Source organism: Stegastes partitus, unplaced genomic scaffold (genome assembly GCF_000690725.1).
Source record: "Stegastes partitus isolate 25-593 unplaced genomic scaffold, Stegastes_partitus-1.0.2 Scaffold1881, whole genome shotgun sequence".
NCBI lineage: Eukaryota > Metazoa > Chordata > Actinopteri > Pomacentridae > Stegastes > Stegastes partitus.
The window spans coordinates 12767-29487 of NW_007579612.1; the positions used below are offsets into that span (position 1 = coordinate 12767).

General features: G+C 38.1%; 1 protein-coding gene across 1 annotated transcript; it reads left to right on the forward strand.

Annotated features, from left to right (window-relative positions):
• The first annotated feature begins 530 nt into the window (after positions 1–530).
• On the forward strand, positions 531–11837 carry creb3l4 (cAMP responsive element binding protein 3-like 4). Its single transcript, XM_008302792.1, has 10 exons — positions 531–665; positions 3681–3824; positions 4267–4531; positions 5475–5584; positions 6461–6544; positions 6629–6735; positions 7453–7521; positions 8996–9080; positions 9613–9706; positions 10577–11837. Exons 2-10 carry the CDS (start codon positions 3684–3686, stop codon positions 10879–10881), a joined length of 1260 nt encoding a protein of 419 aa, XP_008301014.1. The 5' UTR covers positions 531–665; positions 3681–3683; the 3' UTR covers positions 10882–11837.
• Positions 11838–16721: the final 4884 nt, after the last annotated feature.

A 16721-nucleotide genomic window follows, 5' to 3' on the forward strand; every position in this document is an offset into this window, starting at 1 on the left:
TACCCCACAAACCCCAAAAATGAACGGACTTGCCTGACAGTAGTAGGAAGTTGCCAGTCTGCTACGGCTGTCACTTTTTCCGGGTCGGATGAGACTCCCTGGTTGCCGACCACTAAAACTTCTATATATGGAGTTTTAATGTCAGGGTGACCTCCGAAATGATTATATTAATTATTAAATTATTAGGTATGGTCTTCAGTGCTGCAGGCGCTGACAAGACAGACGCCATGTGACATTGCTCAATCCAGTGAGTCCTTTTATCATCTAAACACCTGACACCTACTTTCTTTGGTAGTTAACTGATTGTTTAGTGAATAAGATGGTGAAAAGAAACAATTTACAAATACTACCTGAAACCAAAGTTAACATATTTAACACTCCGGTACAGTAGGTGGCGGCCGTTAAAGTCCGCCGCGAAAACCAAAGAAGAAGAAGAAGAAGGAGACGTGGTAGTAGTAGTAGAAGAAGAAGACGCTGGAGGAGGAAGAATCTGTCAGACTGCTCTGAGCAACAGCTGGACTTTTTCTATACAAAGCGGCGTGTTGTCAGCGTTTGTGTGTTGTCAGCGTTTGTGTGTGTCGGTGTGTGTCGGTGCTGCAGCGGAGGACTGATGAAGAACCGGAGGGTCTGACAGGAGAACAGCAAAGAGGCTCCGTGAGTCCGCGGTGAGTGGCATTAAAGCCCTCCTGTTGATCCGGCTGAACAGGATCAGGCCTGACAGCACCGCATCAGTACATTCATACTAATCAGTAATCGAGCCTGAGAGCACTACAGATCATCAGCACTTTTATGATGATCAGTAATCAAGCCTAAGAGCACCGCATCCCATTAATATATTAATAACAATCTAATTGATCTGTGAGAAATCAGATTATCTGGATTGTAAACACTCTGAACTGACTTGAATACGGTGGTGGATGGACTGAAAGACACTGCTGCTTAACAATGACAAAAATCTGTGTTTAAGTATAAACTGACTCTTCAGTATCAGAGCTGCTGGTTGATTTTTTTATTTAATCTGTAGCATATTAGACAGATGTTGCAGAATCACAGTGTTTCCACATGTAAATATAGTTTTAGTATTGATTAATCTGACAAATTCGTATTAGGTGATTAATTATTTTGGCTGTATGTTACTAAAAATCTTCCCGATTATTCTTGCAAAACCCAAAGAAATTCATTGAAATGTTATATCTCACAAAAGCTTTCAAGATGCCAGACCTCATGGTGTTTTTACTATTGATAAATGTGACAGATTCTAGATTGGTTGATTAATTATTTTGGTTATAAGATACCAAAAAATCCTAACTACAGAGATCCACTCTATTTTGACATCTGACAAATAAAAGCAAAAAAACCCCTATTTTTTCAGTGTTCATTCTAAAAATATTTCCATCATTGATTAATCTGTCCCTGGGCTGAAACACAGTTATTTTTATTCTCAATTAATCAGACAAAATCTGGAGTAGTTGATTGATTATTGTGGACATTAAATGCCCCCCCAAAAAATCACAACTTCAGAGATCAAGTTTACTGTTACACCTGACAAAATAGTGGAACATAGTTTTTTAGATGTCAGATCTAACAATATATTCATTTTTGGTTTTATTGATTTTAAAGCTAGGTCTTCTTTTATTCAAAACCCAAAGATATTTAGTTTGCTGTCACAGAGTAGGAAATAATCCATAAAACTATTCATATGTAAGATGCTTCAGTTACTGAATTTAGACTGTTTTTTTTTTCTTAAAACATACTCTAACAAATTAATTGTCAAAACAGTTGGTGATTAATTTAACAGTTGACAACTGTTTGATTAATTGCTGCAGCTTTACAGATATTAATAATAACAAAACAATACTAATCTTTCCAACTGCCAACTATTGTTTTTTGCATGTGAAAGTAAAGGGTTGAAATTTTTTTTATATTGTGCAAAAGTACATGACTTTTACTGTTAATTTTCAGCTGATGTGTTCACTGATTGAAGGATTAATAATTAACTCACGTGCACAGTTTATCTTCAGCTGTTTTTAAGAGTGGCAAGCAATGACTATTTACTTTCACTCACAGTTAATCAGTTTGTTATTTTCTCGATTAATTGTCTTGTTTTGTCCGACACTAAAACCTGGAGAGATTCAGTTTGGCGTTGATGGACTCAGTGGTGAATAGTTTGAGCTCTAGCAGCTTGTGATGGAATTCAGCGAGTGTGAACAGACAGGGCTTCCCAGGACATTGTTGTTTGTGGTTGTACCTGCCGACCGGGAATCAAGGATTCTGACCGTTTTCTACCACCAGAGTTTGGATTGTGAAACAGTGAAAAACTTCAGGGTCTTAGTGTTTGTTGGTTCTCAGGAACACGACGAGCAGCTTATCGTGTTTCTGCTCAGTGTGACTGCTGCAGCCCAAGATCAGGTGTGTGTCTGTGGGTGTGTGCCGACCAGGATGTCCTCCTCCACTGTTGCGTCACCTGGGCTCGTCCTGATCTGCAGACACACTCTGTATTGTGCTGTGTGCTTGGTGTTGTGTTTCACGTGTTGACTGCTTTGTCACATGTCACACACAAACACACCTGGACGCCTGCTGTACACATCAGGATCAACACTTTTAATTTTTCCTCCAAGGATTTAGCACAAACATAGAGGAAGAGAGAATTCAGAAGTATCGTCTGAGCAGTATGACGCAGTTAGAATGACACAAATCAGAAAAAATACACAAATGTTAAATGTCTGTGATTCTTTGAAAAAAAAAATGAGGCTCCACACAATGTTGATATTCAACTATTTGTATTTTCCTTTACAAATGTGGTGAGACAGTTTTATCTCCTTTGTGTCATTTTGTGGTCATTTTCCGTGTCCCTTCTGTCATTTTGTCCCTCATTTGTGTAGTTTTGTACATCCAATTTTTATAGTTTTCTGTGTTATGTCTCATTTTTGTAGGTTACTACTTTTGTTTTGCCTGTTTTGTATCTCACTTTGATCATATCATGTTTGTCATTGTTTGCATTGTTTTGTGTTGCTTTGTATCTCGCTTTTGATATTTTGGGTCTCTTTGAGACAATTTTGCCACTTTATGTTCTCATCTTTGTCATTTTTTTGTCTCTGTGATTTTGTTTTGTTTTTGTTGTTTTGTCTCGACATTCATGTCGTTTTGTATCTTGTTTTGGTTGTTCGTGTTGTGTGTCATTATTGTAGTTCTGTCATTTTATAGCTCTGTTTGGTTGTATCATGTCTTGTGTTTGTTGTTTTATGTTATGTGTCGTTCTTTTTGAAGTTTTGTGTCTCTTTAAGACATTTTGCTAGTTTTTGGTCTCATTTTGGGTTATTTATATCCCCTCTGTCATTTTGTGTTTTTTGTTGTTGTTTTGCTTCTAATTTTTCCAGTTTTGTAATTTATTTTATTTTATTTATATCTCTTTTTGGTCATTTTGCACGTTGTGTGTGTTGTTTTGTGTCACTTTGTGTTTCACTTTTGTAATTTACATCTAGCTTTGCTCGTTTTGTTTTTGTTGTTTTGTATTTCTTTTGTCTTGTTTTTTTGTGTTGCTTTGTGTCTAATTTTTATTGTTTTTTTGTGTTTGTGTGTGTGAAGACACATCTGGCTTCATGTCAGATCAACAGCCAGCAGGAACAGATTCTTTTCTGTGTGTGATCAGGCTGATAATGGATTGTGTAAATGTGTTTCAGGTGATGGATGCAGAGAGCGGCGAGCTGTTCCTCGGCACCGTGGCGACCGGCAGCTGGCAGCTCGATGCTCCGTTCTCCTGCTCCGAGCTCGTCTTCAGCGGATCTGACAAACCCCTGCAGGACTGGGCAGTAGACCCTGACTCTGTGAGTGACCTCCTCCTGTTTCCAGACAAGGACTCATGGTTAAATTTAGAAAAGGCAGATTTACCCACGTGTCCTCTGCCAGTGAAACATATCCTATGGTTATATTAACTGAGGACAGACCTCCTGCCCTTCCATAATTAATAGATAAAAAACCACAATTACAACACCAACCACTAAAGTTCAAAGAAACATTTTAAACTTTAGTGATTGTTAAATTTGTCATCTAGCCGATGGTTGAAAACATTGCCTTGCAGTTCACCAGAACATTACAGCATGACTGAAAACCCTCCCACTCTCATCATTATTTTGTCATTCCCCTGCTTGCTTCGCCAACTTCTCTCTCTAATTCTATGTAAATCAAAGGCAAAATACCCAAAATCAAATCTTTAAAGCTCAACATATTGACTATTAATCAAACGTCTGCATCTTTCTAAATGTCCAGACGCTCCACGACAGCGACTCAGAGGACGTACTCCATGGCGTCGATCCAAACGAGGTGTTTCCCAGCGGGCCGCCTGCCGACCTGTCATCAGAGAGCGATAGCGGCATGTCCGAGGAGCCAGTCATCGAGAGTCCTGTCACCATGGTGACCACAGCGACCAACCAGCCGGCTCTGGCGACCGTCTACCAGGTGGTTTATGACATCAACGGGGTGGGTGGAGCCAAGACTGACGCCGGACAGGAGAACGTCATCGCCATCGAGCTCGGTGAGGCCAGAGTGTGTGTCTGATGTCAGTTTAATTTAACAGTCCTGAAACCTTTGTTGATTTGTTTATTGATTGATTGATTTCAGACATGCCACAATAACATAAAGGCAAAATGAGTAGGCTCAAGTTTACCTGATTAACTCCAACCTGCTACATGTCCACACATGTTTCCTATTTGTTTTAAACCTTATGCTTACATACATCTTAGAAACCTTAACAAAACCTTCACTGTACCACATTATTGTAGTCTTTAAGCTGTCTTTTAGTAAGTTTTTCTGGTATTGTTTCATGATTGTACTCATTTTGAGATATTAGTGAGTATCCATAAGTTTACTGCACAATCTAATAAACATCTACTCTTCATGGTGGTTCGAGCAAAGGGCTTTTTAAAATGTGAATTTCCTCCTAATTCATAGTTTGTACTGTTGTTTGTTAGCAGTTGTTGCATATTATCAGGGAGCAACTTATGTTTGCTTTGAACATTATTTCCGCGTTCTTGAAATGAACTAAATCAATACATTTCATATTTATAATACGCGTTCTCATTGTTTTGATGACTTTTTCCTAATATTTAGTTCTCATAGTTTCTTAAAAATCATCTGGCAGTTAAAGCCCATTTCTACAAAAGTGTTTCCTGAATGAAACAATGATTCTGTGGATTTTCCTTCTGTGCCTGAATTGTATTGCTTGCACAGCCAGTTCTGATTGATCCTTGTCATGCTTCTTGTTGCATCATTTAAAAAAAAATCAAATTAAAAAAACCCAAAACAAATCTGAAATGGATCATTTTTAGCTCATTCAGGCCTCGGTAAACATCAGATTGTATTAAGTGCTGAGTTAATAATAAATCCACAAAATCCGCTGCACTGTGAGCTTACACAGTAATCGCTGTCAAAAACACAGATGATGTGACTGAACATGTCGTCCTCTCTGTCTTGTGCAGATGAATGGAGCTCTCAGGTGCTGCTCTCGGACTCGTGCATCGTGAACGAGCTGCCGGTTTTAGCAGCACGTCAAGTTGCCGTCGACCCTCTCAGCCCAGACGGAGACCTGGTGAGACTCTGATCATTTGTCAGTCCCTCAACTCCTGTCCTCACCTCCACCTGACACGCTGTTGGAGGAGGCGAGAAGGAGAGATGAGTCGAAGCAACAGGCATGAAACCCCCTAAAACTCAAAACCTGCCAATTTGAAATTTTGTCTTTTTGTAAAGACAGCAATCCCAATTTATCGGCCACAATCTGTAAAAACAGAGAGAATCACTGGATTTTCAACTTACTGACAACCCTTTTACTATTCATCTGAACCTTAAAATCTTGATATTCAAGCAATAAAATAAAAAAAAATAAAATATCCACTTTGCTTTAGCCAGATTCTGTAAAACAAACTACAAGTCTGAGCTCTGTGCAAACATGAAGCCATGACTAACTCGGCTATGACCAACAGTGAAAAAATGATATTAAAATGATGAGTTTTCAGGTGAACTGCAGGCAGTGTTTCCACAGAGCAGAGGCAGCAACTTGTGAGATCTAATTCTAAAATAAAATAAATGTAAATTACTAAAAATGTGTACCATTAGTAGCTACCAAAAACCACTGAACCAGAAGGACATACACTGCATAAAAAGACAGAAAACCTTTTTTTTTTCTCACAGTCTGAAATTAAATCAGACAAAACTTTTTCTGTTTTAGGTCAGGTAGGATTACCCAAAAATATTTTTATTTGCTAAACTCCAGAGAAATGAGAGAGAGTTATTTTTTTGAAAATGATTTTTACTTCTCTCTCTAAGTCTATGTAAATCAAAGGCAAACACCCCAAATTAGATCTTTAAAGCTTAATATATTGACTGTATTAACTGCACTTTAGAAATAAAAGCCGAGAATAAGCCTGGGGGTTTGACTCTTTTTCTTCTTCTTCTGTTTCAACTGCAGCCGGATCTCCAGCTGACTGAGGAGGAGCAGAAGCTGCTGACTCAGGAGGGAGTTTCTCTACCCAGCAACCTTCCTCTCACCAAGGTCAGACCGCTGACTGACACCTCGCTTGCTTTTTAGCCTTCCGGTAAAGAACGATGCTGATTCTGAACCAACCTTTACTTGCAGGCTGAGGAACGGATCCTGAAGAAAGTTCGCAGGAAAATCCGCAACAAGCAGTCTGCTCAGGACAGCCGACGGAGGAGGAAGGAGTACATCGACGGGCTGGAGAGCAGGTACATCCTCTGACCAAACCTGCAGGGAGAGTTCAGGACTTATTTACAAAGAAAGTAACACTTATGGACTGAACCTCAGTCAGAAATAGGGCTGCAGCGGTTAGTCGATGTAATTTACATCAACGTCAATAATAAAACTGATAATTAAATGTTCCCATGTGATCATTTTGCAGATATTTGGTGTTATTTTAAAGAAACAAAAAAAGCATAGTTAGGGATAAAAAATGTAAAAATGTAACTGATAATCTGCTTTGCCTGAAAATTTTATAGCGAGCTGAAGTCAACTAGTTATAGTTTCTGAGAATGAAAGTTGTTACTCAAAGTAATAACAGAGATATTTTTTATGAAAGGTAAAATGTTCTAATACATTTCTTTTCGTTTTTGTGACCAGTTATTTCATATTAAAAAGTATTCTACATGTTTTATCTTGTTGTGACATGCAGCCATATATGGTTCAGAAAACATCACTATTTAACTTCTGCATTATCAGTTTTTTGTTAATTTGTGCAGAATTTTCAACTTGCCTGTAATCAGAGCTTATTGGATTTACTTGTCCAATATTGCAGATTCTGAATCAATGACACGATGAGAATTAACAGTGCAAATGTTCTGAGATATTGTCCTTCAAACAGCCTCAGATTTCAATGTGTGAAAAAAAGCTTTCTAACAAATTTATCTCAAAAAGTTTTTATATAGTGTGTGTGTGTGTGTTTACAGGGCGGCAGCGTGTTCGGCACAGAACAAAGAGCTGCAGAGGACGGTGGAGCAGTTGGAGAAACACAACATGTACGAGCACATTTAATCACTTATTATTGATTGATTGTACCATTTCGTGCTGTAATTATTTTATCCAGACATTTCTTTCAAACAGTGTCAGTATACATTAATAAACATTAGTTGAATGTAGCAGAGTTAGTTAGCCATCGGCTTATTTTAAGCTACAACACACACGGTACAACAAAGGTGATTTTCAACTTTCTTTGTCAACTCAGGCTTTCTGCTTCAGACTCTAAGTGCGTTCACACAAAAAGGAGACGTTTAACCCGTCATGTGACTCTTCTGCACAAAATGAAACAGTCGTGTGCAGCTGCTTCAGTCAGCAATGAGGAATATTAAAAAATGTATGATGGTTAAAAGTGCCGCTCCTGCAAAAGATGCAAGACACTAATGCTGGTAGAAAACTGTCAAACGTGGGTTAATATATTTATTTTTCTGATCAGTGCAGCCGCATATTTCTGACTACCAGCTGCACATTAAAACGGTTGAACTTTAAACTTCATATAATTAAACATGATCTTGTATTGAAGTGCATTTAGGTCTGACACTGTCCCATAATGCAAGATATCAATTTATTTTTTGGCCAAATCAAAGCAAAATTAATGTTATTGATTAAATATTCTCTGTAGTAAAAACCAGCAGAATAATCCATTTTCTAATCTGGGTTTTGTCAGCTGTAGTACCAGCAAAGTAAATGGACTTGACAGCAAATCAGAGCCAAACATAAAAACATATTTCTGTGTTTTCCAACTAAATACATGTCTGGTTCCCATAGCAACGTGATGCATACAGTGTGTGATACTGTAGCTACACGGTTTCATTCAGTGATATTAGTAACGCACAACTCAGCATGTTTGCAGATATAACTGAGAATCTGCATCGCTCATAAATAATAGTCAGGAAATGATTTGGTTAAAGGGAGATGCTTCTTCCAACCGATTTAAATGTGAAGCTCTGAACATAACCTGCTCCCCAGCAACAGTTACCATGGAGATCTAACTCCACAGCAACAGTTACCATGGAGATCTAGCAGGTCAAAAGAGAGCCACCTTCGTGACACTGAAAACTCTGACTTTAGGCTCAAAATACCTCAACAACCTACTAAACTGCTTCCTAGTACAGCTGTCAAACACAACAAAGAGGAGCAAGATGGCAGCAGGAAGGACAAGCCAACTAAATGCTGACAGAACTGATCAGAATAGAGTTCCATTGTTGTGCAGCTTTTCAGAGAAAAAGCAGACTGCACTTCTGTTGTGTGTTTTGTTGAGTTTTAATGTTTTATTATTTTCATTGTGGAGCACTTTGGCTCAGCTCTTATTGCTGTTAAATGTGCTTTATGAATACATTTGACTTAAAGTTTCATCGTGAAGCAGTGAGAGACAGAGCTGTTTTTTGGTGTTGAGTCAATTTGCACTCTGCCAGTTATTGCTGCTGAATATGAATGGATGAACATGACAGCATGGATTGTGTTGTGTGTTTTCAGGTCTCTGTTGGCTCAACTGCGACAGCTTCAGTCTCTGATCAAACAGACGGTCAGCAAAGGAGCCCAGACCAGCACCTGCTTACTGGTACGCAACACTGAGCGCTTGTGTTCGGCTTTAAGATCTCTGGTTTATGTGTGATTCATTCGATGTATGAAGTATTTTGGTTTGACATCCAAGCTTCCAAAATCCATAAATATTATATAGAAAATAAAAATATTAAAATCGAAATTATTTACACACATCAATACCATTCACAGAAACATCACTAATTAACAAAACAATAAATTAGTTTCCTAATTTTTAAATAAGATAGCGTGGGGGAGTTTTTTCAAACTTGTTTTTTATTTCTAAAAGAGATGGCGAACTATAGAGGGACATTGATTTAATATTATGTAGTTAATATCATAACAGCATCATAGTCGGAGCAAAGGATCAATGTTAACAGCTGGATTTTAAAACCATGTATTTTTACGTGATGAACACCTGAATCTGAAAGTGTTTTTATTAGATAAAATCTCAGTTTTTATAAACTTCAGCTCCAGCTCTAAAACTGGCTCTGAAGAGTTCAGGTTTTCAGGGCATGTTGTAGATGAATGCTGTGTTTGTGTGTCCTCAGATCATCCTGGTGTCTCTGGGTCTCATCATCCTGCCCAGTTTCAGCCCGTTCAGACGCGACCCGACTGGAGACGCTGACTACAGACCCACAGGAGGTCAGTTTCTCTCCTCATCAGGAACTTTATAAAGTATCACAGATTTTCCTTTGAGACCCGGGAATCAAGAAATCCCACAAAAGTGCTCACTTTTTCAAATGTATCTGTCAAAAACTAGCAGGAACAAATCAGGTGAGCAAATAATCGAGAAACTCAAACCGGAATGTTTCAGTTTCCTGACTTGTGTACATTTTTCTCTGGTTCAAAGAGGAATTATGTGTTGAATGGCTCCTTCTGTGTTTGTTAAACGGGCCTTCAAATCATTGTGAAATAATCTTTTGATTATTGGTTTGATTGATTGATTATTTGACCTAAAAATCCTGTAACTTAACATGTTCAAATTACTTTAATGTTAAAACAACAAAAAGTCTGCAGATTATCAGTTAAGAAGCTGAAATCAAATCAAGTATTTAGAATTTTGTTGGGAAATAAACCTCAGTGACGACTTTGTATATGTGCAAATGGTGTAAGTATGATTTGTTTTATGTGTTTTCTTTAGAAATGAAGCATGTGGATGGTCAGTTTATAATGTTAGATCGATACTAATTAAAATGATTTATTTAATCTTGCTGAAACTACAGATTTTAAAGCTTTTACTGGGGAAAGGAGAAAAATACATGTGCAAGGTGAAAATGTTTAGCCTTGATGATTTACATCAGGTCATAAACACAAACATACATGTGTGGGGCCACAACACTGAGGTGAAATAATCAGAATCCACTGTTGTCTGTTCCATATTTAACAGAACATTTTGGTTTTCACTGTAACATTTAGTTTTAAGTACAACAAGATCCTTGTTAAATTAACTCATCTGAAATGTTGTGGAACATTTGGTGCAGCAGCAAAATTAATCGTTTTGAGTCCTTCCAGTTATTTCCAGGAACATCCTGACTGAGCCGGTGTCTTCGCAGCCGATGGCAGAAGAACTCGATGGTCCGGCAGTCCGATCCGACTCCTTATCTCCGTCTTCGGATCTCAGCCAATCAAGACCTCCGGAGGGCAACGTCATCCTCCAAGAACCAACAGAAAACTCTGAAAATTCAGCCACTGATGGCGCGGCCCTTGGAGCGAGCCAATCAGGAAACATCTCGGTTGTTGTTTCCGGGCGGACTGAAGTGGCGGCTCGAAAAGGAAGCCATGACCCGGGAAAACCTGCGCATGCCGATGAGATGTAGATGAACTGTCTGAATGATGATAAGTGGACATTTTGTTCTTATGAACATGAAGTCAGGACGCATTAGTAGCTGCTAAAGTAGGAATACTCTGATTGCCCAGTGCTGATCAGTATTGGCAGATATCTCTTGGAAAGAGTTCAGTGATGGCGGTCTGAAAAGGTTCTGAAGTGTTTCTACATAAAAATAAGTTTCTCTAACTTGGTTTTATCTGTTCAAGTAAGTTCTTTAATCCAGATATGAGAGTGGCATTGGAAAGTCTGTGTAATAATCAATAGTCAGCCTTAAGTAGCCCAAAAATAAGATGACACATCAAGTTCACAATCGTGTCTTATTTATTAGCGCCTTATTTCGGCCTGACGAACACTTTCTGTTTATGAGGTACAAAAGTAAAGACAACAACACAAAGAAAGAGTTAGTTTGTTGTTCTGGTAATTTGTCCAAAACTGCAGCCAATGTTCACACCCAGAAAAGAGGACATGATTTGTCCAAATAGACAAATATATCCAGGGACTTGAGGCCGATGATGCCGCCTGCCTTTGTTTCTGGTAAAGTTTCAGAAAATGTTTCATCTGTCTGTTCCGCCTTTGAGGCCTGTTGTCTCTGTTTGACCTAAACAGACTCGAGTCAATCCTCTAAACTCCAAAACCCGCTGGCGGGTATGACAGGTATGGTATCCTAAAGAAATTGCCCAAATATCAGCATGTGTGAGCCAGAGACTTTAAAAACAGAAAAAACAAGTTGGATTTTCAGTTTTGGTCCATAAACTAATAATGTGTGACGTGCAGCTGCATCAGGAAAATGAACCAAATCTAAGCTAAAAGTCATATTTCATCCAAATCACTCTATTCTGCATCTCATTTGAACATTTGCCAAAAATACACAGTTTTTCTAATAAAATGATGTTAAAAAAAGAAAAATCTAAATAAATTCTGCATTCCTCAGAACAACTGATTCTACATGACTGACTGAGTTTCCTGTTGAACTGCAGGCAGTGTTTACACAGAGCAGAGAGGAGGCAAGTGTGGAGTAACTCATAATTTGTCCGTATTGAATGGGGCTGGTGGAGGGATTGCAATCTAAGCAGTTCACTATTTGAATTTATATACACTTCATGGGAAAAAACCCAACATCTGGACGACGGGGACCTCAGTGGTGCGTACGGCCATGCTACTGCACCACACTGCATTTTGATCAATTTATTTATTTGTTATTGTTGGGCTAGGCACTTAGTTTATACAAATGAAGCACTACATATTGACTATTTGTTTAGATAGTTTCTCTCGTTGTTTGGTCATTTTTTTGTATTTTTCTTAATACCATTTACAGCCACCTCAGGTCCCCTCTTGCAGCTCCCTGTGGCCCCCTAGTGGGCTCTGGCCCCCCTGTTGAGAACCTCTGTCCTAAATGACAAACATGGTCACCATGAATTGGCATCTGTCCAAATTACCCCAAAAAAGTAACAAAGCAATCTGTCCAAATGACTTAGAAAGTCTACCAAATCACAAAGAAGTCCACAATGTCATACATTTTGTCCATTTACATACGTTTACGTCATTATTTGAGACTTTAGCCATGTTTAATATGAACATCTGAGATTATGACACGATATGTATATACATACATATATTTATATATGACAGAAAATAAGGAAAAGCACATTTTTTTCTCCTTAAAGAGCCCAAACATATGTGTTTATTACTGAAGAAAACTCCAAATGTTCTACTAAAGTGAAGCTGCTGTAAATGATGTTGGATATTTGAACATGTGTTGGGTTGTTGAGGAGAATCTGTTGAGTCTGATTGAAATTTAAATGTTCATTTTTTTGTTTTAAAACATTTATCATGCGTTTGTATTTTCATAAATACACATTGAGGTGTTTATTTTACTATTCTGTCGATTTGGGTTTGTAGGTTTTCATTACAGAACATATTTTAAAGGTTATTTTCTTAAAATGAGCTTTTCCTTCTACTCTGATCCAGTAATCTCCAATTCAGCAGCTCTTACATTTCTGAGCATCTTAATAACATGTTTTCATAATTGTTTTGTTAATCATTTTTGGCACATTTCATTTTTTCTCTCTCTCTTTTTTTGACATATTTAGTTATAAGGATTTTAAATGTTTTAGGGGTATTTTATTAATATTTTAGGAGATTGTTCTTGCTTTTTTACTAATTTTTTTGCTTTTATGAATTAATTAAAAAAAAAATAAAAATTGTGGGCTGCAAGGTGGCTCGGTGGTTTGCACCGTTGCCTCCCAGCAAGAAGGTCGCCGGCTTGCGTCCTGGTGAGGACCTTTCTTCATGGAGTTTGCATGTTCTCCCCGTGCAGCGTGGGTTCTCTCCGGGTTCTCTGACTTCCTCCCACAGTTCAAAAACATGTTGAGGTTAATTGGTGATTCTAAATTGTCTGTAGGTGTGAATGTGAGATGGTTGAGTAGCCCTGTGATAGACTGGTGACCTGTCCAGGGTGTCCCCTGCCTTCACCCTGAGTCAGCTGGGATAGACTCCAACCCCCCGTGACCCTAGTGAGGATTAAGCGGTGTATAGATAATGGATGGATGGATATTTTATTCTTTTTTTGGGAAAGTTTTCAGACATTTGATTCATTTTCTTACATGTCTTGGACATTTTTGTTAATATCCTATGAACATTTTATTCATTTATTTTTGTCATATTTCATAAAAAAAAAGACAATGTTTTTAGGGGCTGTATTTTATTGTCAGTAATTCTAATGCATCCTGCAGTATGTCCCTTAAGCCACAGTTCCTGCTTTACTGACTGGATTTATTTATTTTGCTGCATTAACAGGTCAAAATGTCAGCGTTTGTAACTGTGTGTTGATCACCTGCTTTTATCTTCCCACAGTGGACTTGCACCTCCTTATCGAATGGCTTAGTTTGTTTGATGTCTTCGTTTATTTTTCAGATTTACTTTAATTAAAGGGAGCAATCAAAGGAGACTGTCTCACTCAGTTATTACAGACTGTCAGCATGTGTGGCTGTTGTGGTTTTCTTAACCTTCAACTGTAAAAGTTAATTATTACAGAGGAAAAACTCATAACATGAACTCTTTTGAATTTTTTTGACCAAACTGATTTGCTCTTTAACCATCTTCAATACATTAGCACATTAAAAATGGATTTGTCATGTTTGTGTTCACCTGACTGATCTCACACCAGTATTTTCTTTCTCTTTTTGCTCAGCGTTTGGTCTCCACCAGCTCCACAAAAGAATACCTGGATCTTTATTGTGTCTCTGTGTTGTTTTACATCTCTTTGTGGTCATTTTGTGTCTTTGTGGTCATTTAGGATCCGTTTGTGGTCATTTTGTCACTCATTGTGGTCATTTTGTGAGTCTTTGTGGTCATGGTGCATCCGTTTGTTGTCATTTTGTGTCTCTGTGGTCATTTCTTTGTCCCTTTGTGGTCATTTTGTGTCTGCGTGTTCGTCTTGGATCTGTTTTTTTTTTGGTCATTTTGTGAGTCTTTCTGGTCATGGTGCATCTGTTTGTAGTCATCTTGTGTCTGTGGTCATTTTGTGAGTCTTTGTGTTAATTTTGTATCTGTGTGGTCATTATTATTTATCATGATAGTTATAATAATAATAAAGCAGAAATATGGTTTTGACAGGCTCTATCAGACTGACAGTCCAAACAGAAATACTTGACCCTTTAACTGCTTTGTGTTACACAGGTGTTCCTATTAGTTTGTCCAGTCTTGTAGATTCTTGAAGGTGCTTGTGTTATTCATGTCTTTGACCACAAGGTGGCGCTATAACCTCACATCTGCTAAATGACTCCAAACTGAACCCTCACTGACAAGACAGCAATCTGATTTTCTGTTGCCATTATTATTACAAGACAAGGCTGAAATTAGTGAAGTGAAATGAGCCACAGGTTTAGATCTGAATTTCTAGACGTAGATGTGAGCGCAACCTACAGGACAGAAAAACAACAGGCACAGTTTATCAATAAATCGATCAGGCTATGTTTAGCACTCTTCATACAAATGAACTGCAACACAATGTGCATTACACCTGAAAGAAACAAAATGCAAATAAAAACAATACAAACAGTCAAACTCCACCAACGTCATGTTACAAATGAACAGGAAGTGAGGAAACACTGTCCTCAGTAAATGCAGTGAGCAGGGAGGATCGGTCCAAATGACAAAATCAAGATAACACAATAACAAAAAGGGAAGTGATAAACGATAGATGAAGGGAAATGACATAATTTAGGTCAAACTTATAAAGCAAAAAAAAGAAAACATATATATATATGTATATATATATTTTTTTTTTAAATTAAATAATAAACATTAGACAAAATTTTGCGTCTCTGTTTGGTCTCAACCAGCTCCACAGAAGAATATTTGTATCTCTGTGGTGTGTGGCATCACTTTGGTATTTCATGTCTTCTTGTGGTCATTTTGTGTTTTTTGTGGTAATGCGTCTTTTTTTGTCATTTTGCATCTCTTTGTGGTAGTTTTGGTCTCTGTGGTCATTTTGCACCATTGTGTTAATTTGGCATTCTTTTGTGGTCATGTTGTGCCTCTTTGTGGTCATTTTATGTCTCTTTTTGTTGTCATTTTACATCTCTTTATGGTGGTTTGGGTCTCTTTGTGGTCATTTTGCACCCCTTGGTGGCATTTGTGTGTCTCTTTTTTGGCCATTTTCTGCCTCTGGTGTTTTTGTGTATCTTTGTGGTCATTGTATGTCCGTTTTTGTGGTAATTTTGTGTCTGGTTTTGTGGTCATCTTCTGTCTCTGTGGTCCTTTTGTTCCTTTTTGTTATCATTTATGTCTCATTGTGGCCTTTTTGTGTCTGTTTGTTGTTATTTGTTGTCACTTTATGGTCATTTTGTGCATTTTTCTTGCTCCTTTTGTGCGTTTTTGAACTCTGTGACTTTCTGTAAAGAATTATCAGCAGCTTCACTCAGAGGCCTGTATCAACCTAATCCATAAATACACACCTGGTTTGTGCTAACACCAAACAGACAAACAAAGGTTTTGTTGGATTATAAATGAAGTGAAGTTAAACAGGTGGACAGCGAGCAAAGGCTGATAAATCCAAGGCAGGCAGAAATCCAAAAACGACCTTTTCTGCAGTATGTGGTTGTGTTTTCTACCTCTGCAACCTTTTTTGTCGAATTTTTGCAGATGTCTCCTCAGTTTGTCACGTTGGATTTATTTTCTGGTACTTTGTCTAGAATCCAGCAGAGGAGTGACGTCTGTTTTCAGATTCTTCTGCTGGAGGTGAAAAGCTTCTCTGAGCGATTTTTCTTTGTGTGTTTACAGATTGTGTGTTTTATTACTGTTTGTCTTGAGGTCCTTGAAGCTCTGGGCTTCAGTTCCAGATGATCGCAGTGTGATGCCGAGCGTCTGTGTGACAGATTACAGGAGGTCGGCAGGTTAAACGCTGTGTGATTGGAGTTTTTAATGATGTGACATTTCGCAGCTGTTGTGAGTTTGCTTGGCTGCGTTGTGTTTATGTGTTTGTTGCATGATTTGTGTTAATGGAGTGTTTAGGATTTCTGCTGTTTGATTTGTCGGCATTGTCTCATGAGGATCTCTTCTGGATGGTGGTGAAGCAGTAAGTCTGTTTGTGTGGCTGCAGATGGATTCTGTCAGACATTTGGATGTCATTTCTTGCAGTTCACAATCATTTACATGTTATTTTTGATCAGTGTTTGATTATTGATTACTGGTCTGCCGACATCATGTCAGCTGATTTCTGTTGTTCAAGTGTTTGTGACTTCTTCATCCTGTTAATGTCAGCTATAAAAGACCTGTCATGGGTTGTGTGCAGTGTGGTAGTGGACCACACAAAACAACCACAAAGAG

Excerpts from the sequence above, each read along its gene's own strand:
- creb3l4 (XM_008302792.1), top strand. The coding sequence starts at position 3,684 with ATGGATGCAGAGAGCGGCGAGCTGTTCCTCGGCACCGTGGCGACCGGC. Across the intron at positions 4,532-5,474 it reads CGTCATCGCCATCGAGCTCG|ATGAATGGAGCTCTCAGGTG; the intron begins GTGAGGCCAGAG and ends TGTCTTGTGCAG. Across the intron at positions 7,522-8,995 it reads CAGTTGGAGAAACACAACAT|GTCTCTGTTGGCTCAACTGC; the intron begins GTACGAGCACAT and ends GTGTGTTTTCAG.